General features: G+C 39.8%; 1 protein-coding gene across 3 annotated transcripts; it reads right to left on the bottom strand.

Annotated features, from left to right (window-relative positions):
* Positions 1–553: 553 nt before the first annotated feature.
* Positions 554–16,678, bottom strand: GTSF1 (gametocyte specific factor 1). 3 transcript variants are annotated; one of them, XM_004774535.3, is made up of 11 exons: positions 16,577–16,662; positions 16,192–16,327; positions 15,957–16,074; positions 14,689–14,733; positions 9,223–9,323; positions 6,644–6,770; positions 6,123–6,206; positions 5,598–5,661; positions 4,116–4,210; positions 2,963–2,995; positions 554–659 (listed from the first exon to the last, which is right to left on the bottom strand). In XM_004774535.3, exons 3-10 carry the CDS (start codon positions 15,958–15,960, stop codon positions 2,979–2,981), a joined length of 537 nt encoding a protein of 178 aa, XP_004774592.1. In that variant the 5' UTR covers positions 15,961–16,074; positions 16,192–16,327; positions 16,577–16,662; the 3' UTR covers positions 554–659; positions 2,963–2,978. The 3 variants fall into 3 exon arrangements, with proteins under 3 accessions (XP_004774592.1, XP_004774593.1, XP_004774594.1); XM_004774536.3 differs by lacking the exon at positions 15,957–16,074; XM_004774537.3 differs by lacking the exons at positions 15,957–16,074; positions 16,192–16,327 and having other exon boundaries at positions 16,577–16,678.
* Positions 16,679–17,137: the final 459 nt, after the last annotated feature.

The raw sequence follows: 17,137 nt of genomic DNA, 5'->3' as shown, positions 1-17,137 counted from the left end.
AAATGCTATCAATGTCTTGAAGACTCTGGATAAGGAGATGTACTGATAAAAAAAGGACCATTCCTATAAATTTTAAAAGAATCTATGTGTAACACAAATACATAGTTACTTTTTCCAACCCAAGTTTCTTGCCTGCTTTAGCTGGATCCTTAAGATAACTTTAAAAGATTTTATTTATTTATTTGACAGAGAGAGATCACAAGTAGGCAGAGAGGCAGGCAGAGAGAGGGGAAGGGAAGCAGGCCCCACCTGCTGAGCAGAGAGCCCGATGCGGGACTCGATCCCAGGACCCTGAGATCATGACCTGAGCCGAAGGCAGCAGCTTAATCCACTGAGCCACCCAGGCGCCCCCTTAAGATAACTTTAAATAATTATGCTTCATTAATGTGAAATGGGATGTGATTTCTGATCTTGGGCTGCAGGTACTTAACCAAACTATCAAGCTATCTATATTGATGCTTTATTTGAAACAGTTCTGAGTTTGAGGGTTCTTTTCTTGCATCAAATGAGTGAAGACTCAAAGCGGGGAAGAAAAAAAAAAGGTACTTGTCAGTTTGAAAGTCACAGACAGTTTATCTTTCTATAATTAGATTAGGAGGAAAAACCATGAAGAACCCATTGGTGGCAGGAAGAAGCAAGAGTCTTCTAGGGTCTGGCATCTGCAAGGAAATGAGAGAAAAAAAGTTCTTAGTTCCTTTCAGTGATAAAAACACCAACCACATCTGATAATAGGCCATATAACTACAACCTGATTAACATCTATTAGTCAGCTGAAGAATCTGACATTGCTTATTGCAGAACAGCAAGTACCTTCTGACGCTTAGCTCTTCAGTACCACTAAGAAACTTGTTAATTGAATCAAAAACATTCTACAAAGAGATCACTGTACAATCCTGTGTCACCAGTTTCACGACCGAGAAGTAAATCAGGACTATCCATACAATTGACTTCTCCAGACAACTGTGGATTAATTTCAGCTAACGTATATTGATCTTTTTCTCTTCTCATATGCTCTATCTACTCATTAATTCAGTTACATTTTTTGAGCTGTTACAACATACATTAGGGGAATAAAAATTAATATGACATCACCTGCTTTAAGACATTTATCTAGTAAAAAGTAGATTTGTTGATAAAAACATAATGAGATAAAGCATATCAAGTGCAAGGTGAACAAACCCTGTTCATGTATGTGCATTCAAAAAAATCTCCACCAACACTTAAGTTCCTTAAGGGGATAAATCCTATATTCTATTTCTTTTGTGTCTTTCCAAAGAAGCTAGAGAATTCTGTAACAACTGGCATTCAAAAAATGATACTTTATTTTTATTAAGAGGATAAAAAATTCTGTGGCTGTTTAAGGATTGTTACCTAACCTAGGATCATTTTTCTCTCCTGATTCCTCAGAGATTATACAGGAAAATACATTTTTAGCATGTAAGGGGTTTAATAGTGAAAAGTTCCCAAGGAGAGAAGATGTCAAGTCTTAGGTATTAGAGATAGAAGTTTCTCCTAGGCTTTCACCTTTATTTTTTTTTTTAAAGATTTGAGAGTGAGAGAGAGAGAGACACCATGAGCACATGTACGAGTGGGGACAGGGCAGAGGGAGAAGGAAGCTGCCTTCTCGCTGAACAGAGAGCCCGATGTGGGGCTTGATCCCAGAAACCTGAGATCATGACCTGAGCCCAAATCAAGAGCTGGCTGCTTAACTGACTGAGCCATCCAGGTGCCCTAGAATATTTATTTCTTGTAATCTCTACACCCAATGTGGGGCTCAAACTCATGACCCCAAGATTAAGAGTTGCATGCTTTCCGGAGTGAGCCAGAGAGATGCTCCCAGACCGTTTGTATTAGGTAGTAATCCGTACTATATGAGAACCAAGTGTCTTGGGCAGTGTGTTGGAGAAGGATTCAAAGTTCACCATTTATCCAGGTGCTGTGTGCTTTCCTGACACACCCCAGTGCTGTCCTGTCTCTTTCCATTCTGGGGCCAAATCCCATTTTCTGGTTCTTCATATATTTAACAATTTTACAAAATGTACCAAGAAAAATGGCTAGCACCTAGAAGCAACCCATAAATATCATCGTCCATAGTTAAGGGGTATTTGGTTTTAGAATCTCTTTTCTGCTTCCCACCAGGAGAAACATCAGTTTAGGTATAAAATGAACCCTAACTCACTGGAGATCCATCTGCTTCACTGCCCAGAGGAAGTGAATGAACTGGAAGGCAAGAGGCCAATTACTCACTCCTTAAATAAATATTCACAGGGGGCTTACTATCTGCAAGACAGTGAGGACATAGTCTCTTTCCTAGCCTAACAATATTCCTTTTGGCAGGAGCAATACGGCTGAGCAACCTCAGCCAAAAAAGCATTGGAAGAATCAAATTTGGCTCTTCCATAGTCACATAGGGTTACCTCAAGGAAAGGTTTCATCTTTAGAAAGTGAAAGATTTTAGGCTCTTCATACAGATTTTGTAAGATCTTGCGAAATCAAATATTCAGATAAGATCAACAGTGCAAGCTTCTTAGAGACCCCAAACTTTTAACTGCTCATTAAAAAGAGTATGAATTTTTTGCTGAGTGTTAAACTGTACTGCACAGGGGAAGAATTGCAGAGCAGTGAAGCACAGCTGTCTGATTAATCTCAGTCCATTAAAAAGGCATGATAGATCTAGAATGCAACTTTGATTAAAAAAAAAAAAAAGAAAAAGAAAAAGGAAAAAGGCAGTGTGTACTAACGTTAGGGAAAACAACTTGGCATGTTAACAGAATTCTAATTTAACCAGTAAATGCTTATTCATTAGAGCCATAACAGAAGCTATATACTTAAAAAACACAGGCACACACAAAGCTTTAATTTGATACCATAATCTGAAAGAAAATTGGACCCGAATTGCTTTATGTCCAGTTAAATCTTGCTACTATCTGAAGAGATAGAGAAATAAAACTGAAACACTTACTTGATGAGATATTCAGTTACTGTGCATTTCCATCTATGGAGTAGAAATATTTCAAAATAAATACACCATGACAATTGAAATTCACTCCTTCCCCTATTCTTACTAAACACAAATGACTTATTCTTGGGGTATACTGAATTACAATATAAAAGTGAAAGAATTTAAAATTAGTGATTGGATTCTGTTCAAGAGCATGGAAAAGAATACTTTATTACCTATTAAGCCTTTAGGCATATGATTTGGTGATCTCATTTTTAGGGAAATTCAAGTACCCAAAGGAAAATATTTTATTTTTTTTTAAAGATTTTATTTATTTATTTGGCAGACACAGATCACAAGTAGGCAGAGAGGCAGGTTAGGGGGGGAGAAAGCAGGCTCCCCGCTGAGCAGAGAGCCTGATGTGGGGCTCGATCCCAGGACCCTGGGATCGTGACCTGAGCTGAAGGCAGAGGCTTAACCCACTGAGCCACCCAAGTGCCCCAAGGAAAATATTTCAAAGGAAGTCCTCTAGCCACCTAAAAAATTAGGTCAAACAGTAGCACACACTGAATCAAGGGAATCTGCATTTGAGGGCAACATTAGGAAAGTTTGTATTAAATAAAAATGATAGTATTTTGGGTGTTCCATATGTGGGAATTTATCAGGGTGATATGATATGAATTTAGTACCTATTTACTAGGCACAGCCTCTGATATCCAGGGAAGACATTAGAAATTTCTTATGCTAGTTTCTATAACTTGTTACTTACATTTTCTTTCTCCTCATTTCCTTTTAGCTCTCTGCAATACAATTTCTAATCCCAGTTTCTACTGATATTATACCTTGAGTGTCAGCGATGAATTCCTACTACCCGATATCAGTAGACTTTTCACTGTCTCCAAATTTACCCAAGGTATTTGATGTCAGCGGCCGTCCGGTTTGAAAATATTCTTTTGGAATTTTTTTTGTATTTTCTTATTCATAATTTCCTGCTACTAACTGGGGCAGGGACTAGGGTGGAGTGAGGTGCTCAGAATGCAAAATCTGAGGAGGTACTCACTCTTGGGGTCATCTGAGGTAATGAGTTCACACTGAATATGTCTTTGAAGAATCAAAACCAACTGTATTCAGCACAATGAAAAGAGTAAAAGCATCTTGTCTTTATTTCACTTACTGTTTTTCCATGGCAGAACATATGGCAGAGACTTAGGAACACGCATGCCTGAAGCCAGGTTACTCTTATGTTCCACAACTATGTTGCTTGCAGGGCTGCAAAAAAAAAAAAAAAGACAAATTTGCCTATGCCAGCATATCTACATTCCTCAGGCAGGCACACACAAGACAATCAAAATGTGTTTTTTGTAATTTGGGGGAAAACAGCAAATTACATTCTGAAATGTAAACACATTTCCATCAAAACATTCTTGCAATTAGAATGATTACTACTTCTCTGAAAAGCTCACTGTTTTGTACAAGCATTAAGATGGGTCTCACCATTTTCATTTTCCAGAAATTGAGATAAACAGCAATGCCATCTACTGTTCAGCTGTATGACAGGCTCATCAGCTCACTCAATAAATGTAAGAGACAAAATAAAATGCCAAGACAACCAAGCCAAAGGCAACCTCACAGAACTGAGGTAAAATTAATACTGTACTATTAAAATTCATCTTTAAGTTTTTCCATCTTAGTGCACACACAAAATAAGGTACATGTACAATTACCAACTCATCTTTGGAGCTAAGAAATAAAAATTGGTAAGTATTCTATTTGGGGAAAAAATGGAAGTCTCGCATCTCATTCCTTTGTTTTCTGATCCATAAATATTCTCATCTCTGAATATCTGAAACTTGATCTTTTTTTTTTTTTTTAAAGATTTTATTTCTTTGTCAGAGAGAGAGAGAGCGCGCGCAAGCACGTGCACAAGCAGGCAGAGGTGGAGAGAGAAGCAGGCTCCCTCCAAGCAAGGATCCTAGGACCCTGGGATCATGACCTGAGCCGAAGGCAGCAGCTTAACTGACTGAGCCACGCAGGCATCCCTGAAACTTGATCTTTTAAGGTTTGAAGATGAAGTAGTAATGAGAAATCTCATAGATTTAAGTTAGATAGAGGGGTGCCTGGGTGGCTCAGTCGGTTAAGTGGTTAAGTATCTGACTCTTGATCTCAGATCAGGTTTTGATCTCTGGCTTATGAGTTCAAGCCCCCACTTAGATACAAAATCAGAGGAGATGCATTTTCTCCCCTATCCAATAGGTACTCTGGCTTGCCCAATTTCAAATTAAGAACTTTTAAGTTTATTTTTCCTTAGACACTAATTACCCAGAGAGGTGTCGTTGGAGAATATTTTCCAAAGCATTAAAATAGTGCCAACTCCGCAAAAAACCCAACTTAGACATAAGAATGTCTGGTGCCACTGTCTCCCTTGCTAGACTGTAAACTAGTATTTCTGTGTTCCCACAGGGATTAACACAAACCATGTGGCCTTTTTATGAATTGAGGAATAAAGAAAAAAAAAAATAACCCATCAAAACTATCTAAGTTACCACCAAGTAACATCATTAACGAAAGAAACCAAACCATGCTTTGGTGGCTTCTTTTGGTACCAGAGCACTTAGATTTTGGGAGGCAGTGCTGGGAATGAGCCTATTTCATTTACCTGTTGTTGCCACAGTAGTTGGCTGTGCCCCAGACAAATGGGGTGCTGGTCTGTTCCCACAGATCTGCCAAAGAAAGCAAGACATAGTTTGTGGCATCCCTAGGTAAAACACCAGTTTATGCTAGTTGAATCTGTAAGTTGGGAAATAATACACCTAAGCTTAGAGAAGCAAGTAAAAATTGATCAAGTACCTGCCGAAGTGACACAGTAGCAGGAATTTAATTGAAGGATATAAATGCAAGCAACATAAATAATAATAAACATGCCCAGTAACAACCAAACACAGATGGTACAACACAATTTATGGAAAAAGGCAGTTGTAAAGAAGTGCTTTTTCCAATCGAGAGGGATAGGCTGTTCCACATGCCTGCACAGTGATACAAATGTGCTCATTTGGGGGCCCAATACAAATAATAAGGCGTTCTGAACATGGGATGCTCATAAAAAAGGAAAATCTTCCTTCTGCCTAAACTAAATGACTTGAGATTTAGACATTATGAAAAATAAGATGTAGGTACAATCCACCTTTATCCCAATCTTCATCGCAAGGAGGGCACTGCCATGTGCTCTCAGCCAGAGTCTCTTGTCCAAGGTTCCTGGTTTGGTTGACTGCAAGATAATAAGGATTCTGATGTAAGAAGGGGACATCGTCAGGTTATTATTTTTAAAGGGGTTAAGTGGCTTAAAAGCTTTCAGGGTAGCCTAATAGGTCTTTGTTTCTGAAAAATGGATGCTATGAAAGCTAAACAGAGGTCTTATCCCCTTGCTGACAGAAGAAAAAGCAGAAACAAGAATGTTTACCATATTTACGGCAAAAAAGGATTTTTATTTTTAGATAAATTGGTAAGATGGATCAGGTTGTTCAGAAGAGAAAGCAGTCTGATAAACACAGCCTGACAACCTTTTACGGATGAGATAAAATACTCAAGGGCAGAAAGGTACTATTCTTCTGAAATGATGAAAGCCAAAAATCAAGCTGACAACGCAGCGTAATACAAATCGGAAGGGGCTAACCTGTAAGATGGAAACCTTTCAGCTAGTCTTACCAACATCCTGCTCAATACAACTTTTATCATCACAGCTTGAGATATGATGACTGATTTCGGCCCGAGGAACCTGGTGACGAGCATTGAAGGGACAAGTAGCCAATTTGTTTGCGACATCAGGATGATTCTGTGGAAAAAAATTAAGGGGTCTGTCAATTCTTTCTCTTCAGATTCAAAGGGAGTGGCCTAGCCTTACTCTATAAATGACTCCCCTAAAATCTCGCAATAAACTTGACGCTTAACTGTGGTAGGTAAACTCATGGTAGAAAATTAAGAGGGAATGAATTATTTCTCACTTACACAAACTGTACAGATGACCTCAAACTCATCAAAATGTAAGCTTCTTTATTATGTTCATAGAGACCGACAACACAGATACTGAGTTCACAGTGACTTTTATAAGGAAGTAAATAGTGAATTTAAAATTGGTTATTTATTTTAAGATTTTATTTACTTATTTGACAGAGAGAGGGACAGTGAGAGAGGGAACACAAGCAGGAGGAGTAGGAGAGGGAGAAGGGATCTTGACCTGAGCTGAAGGCAGCAGGCGCTTAATGACTTGAGCCAGCCAGGCACCCCAGGATTGGGTATTTGAACCACATTTCTCAGGGTCCCAAGACTGGCAGAACAGCCTGTAATGGTGGAACTCTCTGGATGTCTCTGAAGGGTGATATTCAGGAAACAGTAACAAGAAAACCTACTCTTAGTCCGTACTGCAGTCCAGCCCTGCTACCGCTATGCAATAGTGCTGGCAAACAGCTGTGGGGAGGGAGCCCTAGAAGAAGCTGGCTGAGGAGTTTTCAGATTAACACAGGGATACTTATTTAAAGTAATGGTGCCTGAAATGGTGCTGTGGAAAATTTGACATTTATTTCAACAATTTCATAAAGGAAAAGCCCAAATGGGAGAGGCTGCTTGCTGATCAAGTTCTTTACTTTAAGACAAAACAAAAAAAAACCAAAGTGCTAATATCACCCAAATCCTACAGGAAGCATATCAGGTATTAAGAAGTTGATTTATTAGAAGGAACAAAACATTTATCACAAATTATACTCAAAAGAGTAAAAATAATGTGAAGTGGGAGGACACGAAGAAAAAACAGAGGATGAAGAAAATTATGAGGGCAGTTACCTCCATGATTTTCATAAGGGATACTGAGCTTTCCAGTGCAGAGAGGTTTGCGGTCAAAGATTAAGAGGTTTAGAAGAGGGGAGTGAAAGGGGTGCCTGGGTGGCTCAACTGGTTAAGCATCTGACTCCTGATTTCAGCTAAGGTCATGATCTCATAGTCCTGAGATGAAGCTCTGGGTTGGGCTCTGAGCTGGGCATGGTGACTACCCAAGATTCTCTTTCTCTCTCTTTCTCCCTCTGCTCCTCCCTCCCCTCCCCCCAAAGTGCACATGCTTTCTTGCTCCCTCAACAAAGGAAAAAAGTGAGTTAAAGAAAATGTCTTTTTATTGCTTGGTTTTCTTTCCCAACCTTTGTCCTTGGGGACATGTTTGCAATCCTAGGGGAAGAAGTTGTGGTGGGATCTGGGGGCCCACATTATCCAGGTGCAAATTTAAGGGATCTTTGCTCTAGAGATTTAAAAGAGCTGGAGAGGGGCGCCTGGGTGGCTCAGTGGGTTAAGCCGCTGCCTTCGGCTCAGGTCATGATCTCAGGGTCCTGGGATCGAGTCCCGCATCGGGCTCTCTGCTCAGCAGGGAGCCTGCTTCCTTCTCTGTCTCTCTGCCTGCCTCTCAGTGTACTTGTAATTTCTCTCTGTCAAATAAATAAATAAAATCTTTAAAAAAAAAAAAAAAAAAAAAAAAATAAAAGAGCTGGAGAAATGATCAACAATGGCATCATAATCATGTCATTAGGAATGCAAAAGAACACACTTTAAAGGATGTTAATGCATACATGAATTATATGGAGTTTGGATTAAATACCAAAAATGCTGTCCAAGCATAAATCCTGCAGACCTTTGGCCTTTGTATCTGACATCTGTATTCTAACAATCCTTACAAAGTGCCTCAATTAGTCTGCTAGCTTTAAAGTAGTTTATGTCATCTAAGACTACAAAAGAGTGACCAGAAAAAAAAAAACCTCTGCCTAGTTGTCTCCCACCCCCACCAAAAGATGCTTCAACTAAAGACTGAAACTTGGAGAAACCATTATTTTTAGGAATAATCTAACCTCTAGCTGCTCAACTTCTCTAAAAATTCCAAGCAAAAATAAAGATAAATGTATTATGGCACTCAAACCTTATCAGGACAACGAACACATAGAATTCACAAGGCAAAAGGGATTTCTCATTGCTAGCCAACATTACTGTTTCTTCTGTTTTATAAAGTGTGAGAAGAGTATATAGAGGACGCTCTGTCACTAGTTAGGTAGAAACAAGAAAACACGTATGTACCCAAAGAAATGGACTCATTTCTATAAATTTGGCACTTAACACAGAAGTGTTAATGCCCAAACCAAGTCTGGCATTAAATTAAAACATTTTTGCTAAAATTATATGATACTTTCAAAATTTGGCTTTTTAAAAGAACTCAAGAGGTCATTACAAGGAAAATTATGAAAATAATGTCTTACCTTTCTGCACTTGATAAGATGATAAGGAAACCTGCAGGCCCTGATCTGGTGGTTTTTATCATAGGGGCATTGTAATAGCTTTTCAGGGTCCAGGGAATCGACTGAAAGAGAGAAGGGAAGGATAAACATACAGCTTAAGCTTTAAGCCTTTGTAAAACCACAGTATTCCAGGCACACTGGATTTTTCAACAGAGTCTACAAGAATAGAACAAGACAGTCTTCACAACAACTTGGAATTTAAAAAAAAAGGGTGACTAAACATTTAAACATGAAAACATAACTCCAAGATAAAACTGTATTACCAACAAATCTTCCTAAGTACAGCAAAACAAGCTATCACGGGATAGGATCTTGGCTCGTATTTAGTTGTATATAAATTTGTTTTACACTAAAGGTAACCAACAATGAAAAGAATAATAAAGTTACATGAAATGATATCCTCTTTTTCTTCCTAGAAGTGCTAATTCAGGGTCATTCTTATCTCTAGCTCGCCTAACCAAAGCCTCTCAACCAGTATGCTAAAGTTGGAATGGATGGTGTGCCCATATATTGATGCAGGCTACCTGTGCACACATGCCTCCTGTCCCCACCAGTCATTTCTAGGGCAAGTTAAGGGCAATTAATCCCCTTTGCCAGCATTCTTGCCTATTTACTAGTATGCTATGACATGAAAAAAGATCAGTTATAAGCTCTACGGAAGCTTGATAGATGATTTCTTTTTCATCTGTCTGCTTGGACTTATTACTGTAAGTAGTTCTTGATCTTGATTACGCTCGATACCTCTCAAAAGAAACCAATACCTTTATCAGATAGGGTGGTTTTATTTTTCATAGTTTGACACACAGATGAGAAAAAAATCAGAGAATTCTTTAATCTAGTGATTATCAAGTTAGACAGATGAAAAAATAATCTGTAAAAACAGAATGTGCTAAGTTTAAGATAACTGCAGACATATGGGGATGCTCTGTGAAAGAAAGCCTCTAACCTAGATCATTCTACTTAAAACTTCCCTTAGAAGACTATACTTTCAGAAATCATCTCTATAGTTACTAAACAAGTTTCTCTAAATGTGTAAAGCTACACGTAGGCTTTACAAATTTTAGCAAGCTTGATTAAGGAAGGGAAATTAAATAGTTAAACACATTCTCAATATATTATGGGGACAAAAGGTGACCTAATAAAATGCTGTTACCATCATTGAAGGCAAAGATAAAAATGAAATAAGATAAACAATTCACATTTGATAAGGAGCTTATAAACCAGGAGACTGCTATGAGAATCAGAAGCCAGTGGGGAATTGAAACAGACAGTTTCACTGGAGGAGTGGTAAACATGGAATAAATTGCTAACCATGATCGTGATGCAAATGAGCCAGAAAGGTGATCTGAAGGACAGAATGAATAGGAAGGAAAAGTCTTAGAGGACAAGCAAGTTTATTATGCCAACCAGGCTCATCCTGACCAGCAATTTTTTTCACATTTCTGAAGCTTCAGGACACCCAGGGACAGTTTACAGATACAATTCTTATTACTTTCCCTTCATTTAATCCTTTCCATCATGAGCAAATATTAGGCCATGTCACCAGCTGACAGACTAGACATACCTTATGATTCATACACATTATGCTGCCCATACAGTGACATATATCACAGTTGGTAATGATGACTTCCTACCATAATGTTTTATTTCTTGGCCTCTGGTAACTTAGGTTAGCTCTAAACTGTTTTTCTAGATTAAAGAATTTTTATTTTATTTTTAATTAAAAGTTTTTAATGGTGGCAAAAATATACATAACATATAACTTAATGTCTTAATTAATTTTAAGTGCATAGTTTGACAGTGTTAAGTATAGTCACATTGTTATGCAACCAGTTTCCAGACTTTTTCATCTTGCAAAACTGAAACTCAATATCCATTAAGCAATAATTCCCCATTCTCTCCTCTCCCCAATCCCTGGCAACCACTAATTCCACTTCTTGTTTCTATGAGTCTATTTCAGATACTTTATGTAAGTAAAATCACAGTGTAGGTATTTTTTTGACTGACTTATTTCATTTAGCATAATGTTCTCAAGGTTCAACCATATTGTAGCATGTGACAGGATTTCCTGTACCTATTTTGCTATTTGTTTATTTTCTTTAAGTTTTTATTTATATTTTTTAGTAATCTCCACCTCCAGTGTAGGGCTTGATCTCATGACCCTGAGATCAAGAGTTGTATCTGCCTTCAACTGAGCCAGCCAGGTGCCTGCCTTTTTTTTTTTTTTTTAAAACTTCATATATCTTGGAGCTCCTTCTATGTCAGGATATAAAAAGAATATTAAAAAAACAAACCAAAACCCCCAAACCAAACCAAACAGGAATACTTCAGTGCTGCATATGGATGTGCCATGGATTCTTTTTCTTTTTTTTTAGATTTTATTTGAGAATGAGAGAGAGAGAGAGAGTACCAGAGGGGAGAGGGTCAGAGGGAAAAGCAGATTCCCCACTAAGCAGGGAGCCCGATGCAGGATTTGATCCTGGGACTCCAGAATCATGACCAGAGCTGAAGGCAATTGCTTAACCAACTGAGCCACCTAGGTGCCCATGTGCCATGGATTCTTAATAATTTCTCTTACTGATGGACATTTAGAGGTCATTTCCAGTTTTTACTGTTATATAAAATGCTGTGACTAACAATCTGGTAAATGCTTGTGTTCTAGGAGTATTTTTTTGGGAAGATACCCAAAAGCACTGCATTGAGGCCTATGTGCATTTAAAGTAACAAATACTTTGTACTTGTAATAAGTACTATCAAACTGCTCATCACAAATTCTATCTGGCTTTTGGGGAATACAACTTAATTGCAGAAATAGAGTAGGCCCTGTGGACAAACTCTCTCCAAAACCACAGACTCAGACGTTTCTCACACCTTGATAGGGCCTGAAACCCAGGGGGAGAAATGGAGGAAACTTCATAGAAATAGGAAGGGTGGGGCGCCTGGGTGGCTCAGTGGGTTAAAGCCTCTGCCTTCGGCTCAGGTCATGACCTCAGGGTCCTGGGATCAAGCCCCGCATCAGGCTCTCTGCTCAGCAGGGAGCCTGCTTCCTCCCCTCCTCTCTCTACCTGCCTCTCTGCCTACTTGTGATCTCTATCTGTCAAATAAATAAATAAAATCTTAAAAAAAAAAAAAAAAAAAAAAAGAAATAGGAAGGGAGACCTGACAAAAGTTTCATCAGTTAAGAGGTACAGTCCCAAACAGAAGCTGGAGAGCTTTAGATCAGATTAAGATTATAGTTGAAGGACGCCTGGGTGGCTCAGTTGGTTAGGCAACTGATCCCGGAAGTGCTCAGATAGAGTCTCCCACGAGGCTCCCAGCTCTGCAGGGAGTCTGCTTCTCCCTCTGACCTTCTCCCATCTCATGTTCTCTCTCTTTCTCTCTCAAATAAATAAATAAAAAGAAAAAATATTAAGGTCAATTTGGGAAGAAGATCAAGTATATCCTAGGGCAGTGTTAAATTATTTGGGGACTATGTTAAAATGCAGATTCTGATTCAAAAGGTCTGGGACCGGGCCCAGAGATTGTGCATTTCTAACAACTTCCAGGTGATATTTTTCTAAGAAAAAAAATTATGGCTGAAAAAAGTAAAGAATGAGAGACATAAAGAGGAGTTGTTGCTTTCTAATTTAATGGAGTAGTAAGCTTCTAGGAATAAATATAAATCTACCTATGTCACATGGAATTCCAGGTTTACATTAAAGTATCTTTAAAAAATTTTTTAAAGATATTTTTTATTTATTTGACAGAGAGAGAGCGAGAGAGAGGTCACAAGTAGGCAGAGAGGCAGGCAGAGAGGGGGAAGCAGGCTCCCTGCTGAGCAGAGTGCCCGATACAGGGCTTGATCCCAGGATCCTGGGATCATGATCTGAGCCAAAGGCAGAGGCTTTAACCCACTGAGCCACCCAGGTGCCCCCATTAAAGTATCTTTTTAAAATATTTTGCCTATTGGGACACCTGGGTGGCTCAGTTTGTTAAGCGGCTGCCTTCGGCTCAGGTCGTGATCCCAGAGTCCTGGGATTGAGTTCCACATCCGGCTCCTGGCTCATCCTCCCACTCTGCCTGCTGCTCTCCCTGCTTGTACTAGGCCTCTCTGTTAAATGAATAAAACCTTAGAGAGCACACAGGCAAGGAAAGGGGCAGAGGGAGAAGCAGGCTCCCCACCAAGCAGAGAGCCCCATAAAAGGCTCAATCCCAGGACTCTGGGATCATGACCCAAGCTGAAGGCAGACACCTAACCGACTAAGCCATCCAGGTGGCCTACATTAATATATCTTAAGAAAAACTAAGGAGGTAGGGGAGGGAGCCCTAAGGCAGACCAAGGAGAATCAGTTTTCTAGATCAATGATTCTCAAAGTGTGGTCCTCAGATCAGTAGCCTCAACTGAGAACATGTTAGAATTGCAAATTCCTGAGCCCCAGACCTTCTAAATCAGAAATTCTGGGGGTAAGCAACAACAACAACAAAACACACAAAAAACCCCAAACCAACCAACCAACCAAACATACAAATTCTGGGTTAAGTCCAGCAAGCTAGTTTTAACAAACTCCCCAGGTGATCTTGCTGCATGCTCAAGTTTGAGAATCTCTGATGTAGATATTTAATGAAGACTATTTCCATAAAAATATCGGTGATTAAGATTCTTTGAAGGTAGAATGGAACTAAAAAAATACCCTTTAGTTGGAACTAAACTCCAAAGAGACTCTGAACAATACAGCAAAGTAAGAAACAAAGTAGGCCCTGTTGTCAAGTTTCATCCACTCACTGATGCCGTTGTTCCTTAAATTTGGTCAGGATCTAGAAACCACAGTGCCTTATGGTATCCAGTGTGGCACTGCTTATGAATAACGTGTGACTCTCTCCCTAACTATGTCACCTTGGACAAATCAGTTAATCCAGGTTCTGTTTTCTCAGATGTAAAATCCAAACATTAAATGAAATGATTTTTTCAGTCTCTTTTGTTTCTACATTTGTATTGTTCTAGATGCTAGCTTCCTTCTGACTTCTTGGGCCATCTAAGATTCTTGAATCACTTGAGAAATAAGAACTCTTCATAGGATTTCTTTAACCCCAAGAACTCAATGTATATCAGCATTATTAAGAATATCATATTGTCCCTCATAATAGAAAACAGACGTTATAGTTACTATCCCCTTGTCTTTAATAGGAGAAACTGAAGTTCTAAGAAATTATGTTTCATTTAATAAAAATATAGTTTAACACAGATGACCCAGCTGTAGCCTTTTCAAAGACTGATAGATTTCAAGTGTCTTATTTCAAATTTGGGAACTTCTCTACCACCACACAGACAACCTCAGCAGTTGACGGAGAAATGTGAATCTTTCCAAACACACCCTAAGAGTCTTGTCAGACATAAAACTATATGTAAGAAATTTAACTTATTTTCTAAAAACAGTAAGAAATACATACTGTAAGTTTCTTCCATGTTGGAAATGAAGAAGCTGAATCCAAGCACTGAGGGGGGAAAAAAAAGCAGTGGTTCAGTAAATAGGACTACTAATTTAAAGTGTATTCAGGTGATAAGATAGTGTACTTTAAGTGCCATTACAACAACCTGTCACTGTTTACCATCCATTAGGGTTGGTATTTAACATTAAAGGGGCCAAGTCAAGACCACAAGGGTACTACTATTTAAACTTTAGGATAAACATAGGAATAAAGTACTCTTTTAAAGCTCTCCTCTGAAGTTCTTAAAAATACAGGATGGACAGGCTGCCAGTCTTGCTCTCTCCTGGCACCTGGGAATGCTGGAAGTCTAGGTCCACCAGTATGCACTTAGTCCATCCAATAAGCCCAGAGACATTGCTAGCTTACTATTTTTTGAAAAAGATTTTATTTATTCATTTGAGAGAGAAAGAGAGTGAAAGCGTGAGCAGTGGGGAGTAGGGAGTGGGAGAAACAGACTCCCCGCTGAGCAGGGAGCTTGATGTGGGGGCCCTATGCCAGGACTCTTAGATCATAACCTGAGCTGAAGGTAGTCACCTTACTGAACCACCAAGGTACCCCTAGCTTACTAGTTCTATGACTTCTCTAAATATGATCAGGAAGTGTCACACTTACTCCAGTGATGCTTCACCTCCCCTCTCCTCCACCAATCCCATATACAAAAATGGACAGACTTTAGGTTAAATCTCTCCAGTTAGTAGTCACTCCCTCTAAGCACTGAGGGAAAACTTGATTGTTAGGACTTAACGACTATCCATTTTATGGATAATACAGTAATAAAAGAACAAGTCTGTAACAGAAATGTGGAAGATAAACGACAAGAAATGATCCTGTAGTTTGAATCCTCTTCTACCGAAGATCTCCCCCCATTTAGCACTGTGATTAAATAAACTAATCATTATGGGAAAAAACTGAATTTATAGAAGACCATTCTCATAGGAAACTTCTGAAAATTAGCTAGGGTTACAGTTGTTGTCTCTAGGGCAAGCTCTCCTTTGGCCCATCTTACAGTTCCACACCCCTTCCCCCCATTCTATGACATAAGCAGCCCTGGAATCTGAGGTAGGAAATACAAGTGATCAGCTGGAACTCTAGTTTGGTAATCTGCCACACAGCCTATTTGTTAATAACATTTACTAACAAAACTGCTGGAAAAAAAATTTTTTTTTCATGTCTGGATTAAGAAATTCTAACTTTCCTTTTGACAACTTTTAGTTATACTTTATACTTACTCATTAACTATAAGATGTTTGGAAGGAAGAACCAAGTAGTATGTTCCCTGATTTTAAGGTATTTATAGATGAACAATCAGCACGAGATTCAGCAACTTACGGAAAGCCAGCCTGAACTCTGGGGGCAAAAAGACTAATTACAGTAGATTCAGGGTACTGAAATCCACAGCTTTATCATTCAGCCGTGTCCACTTAAGTATCTTCCGTACCAAACTGTTAACAGGCGATTCTTTACCTTTTCCCTAGTACTAGACCGCGGTGAAACGGATAAATTACGCGATGCAGTCAAGTTTGGGGGCTGGATGTAGTCTGAAGCAACTGGTTAAACTCTTAACAGAGCTGGGGTCTTGGTAAAACAATCCTTTTTCTTCCTTCAAACAAAACAATCAGAGGAGATTTAAGCAATGGGACTCAACAGGAGGTGGGGAAGGTGGTTAACTTAAAACAATGTACACAGAGGAGGCAGGGAGGCCCTCGAGGGGACTGGCGGTGCTGAGAACCCACAAGGCCCAAGGCTACAGGCTGGTGGAAAGGGAAGACATCAGGTGGTGAAGGTATCCCAGAACCCTAAAGGTGAGTGTTTGTGGAGGCCCCAAGCCAGGCGGGGACGTCTTTCTTACCTCGGTCGAGACACGTTCCCTCCACAGCCGCTTTCTCCCCGCATCGGCGCCCAGCAACGCTCACTTCCGCCCCTGACGTTAGGGGGTGGGGCCCCCACTTCCTATGACGCTGGTCTAGGCTCCGCGGGAGCCAAGGGGACCCTCCCTCCCGGGCCTTCCCGGGCCTTCCCGGGCCACGGCGCCTTGGCCAGTTCTCACTCTTCCCGTTCCACTTCCTCGGGCCATTTTCCTATTTCAGCCCCTGCTTGTGGGGTCTCCGGAATGATAGTGGCCTTGCGTGGGTGAAACTCACCCAAAGCCTTCCCGGGGCTTTGTGGCGGCCATCTTAGGAAAGAGAATGAGGGCTTAGATACGGGCACCGCGCAGGGGAAGGGGACTGGCTGGTGTCGGCTGCTGGCTGGGAGGAAGCCTTGTTTGTGGAAGTTGCCTAGCCAAAATAACCAAGGAAGGGGAAGCTAGTTTTCGTTGAGCAAACATTGTAGAATCTTAAAATCCAAACGTCAGTAGTAGTAAGAATGCTTGGAGGAAGGATGCCCTAGTTAGATTAAAGGGAGTCAGAGT

The sequence above is a fragment of the Mustela putorius genome, unplaced genomic scaffold (genome assembly GCF_011764305.1).
Source record: "Mustela putorius furo isolate JIRA1106 unplaced genomic scaffold, ASM1176430v1.1 tig00537227_pilon_pilon_pilon, whole genome shotgun sequence".
Taxonomy (NCBI): Eukaryota; Metazoa; Chordata; class Mammalia; order Carnivora; family Mustelidae; genus Mustela; species Mustela putorius.
This window is presented reverse-complemented; position numbering and strand designations above follow the sequence as displayed.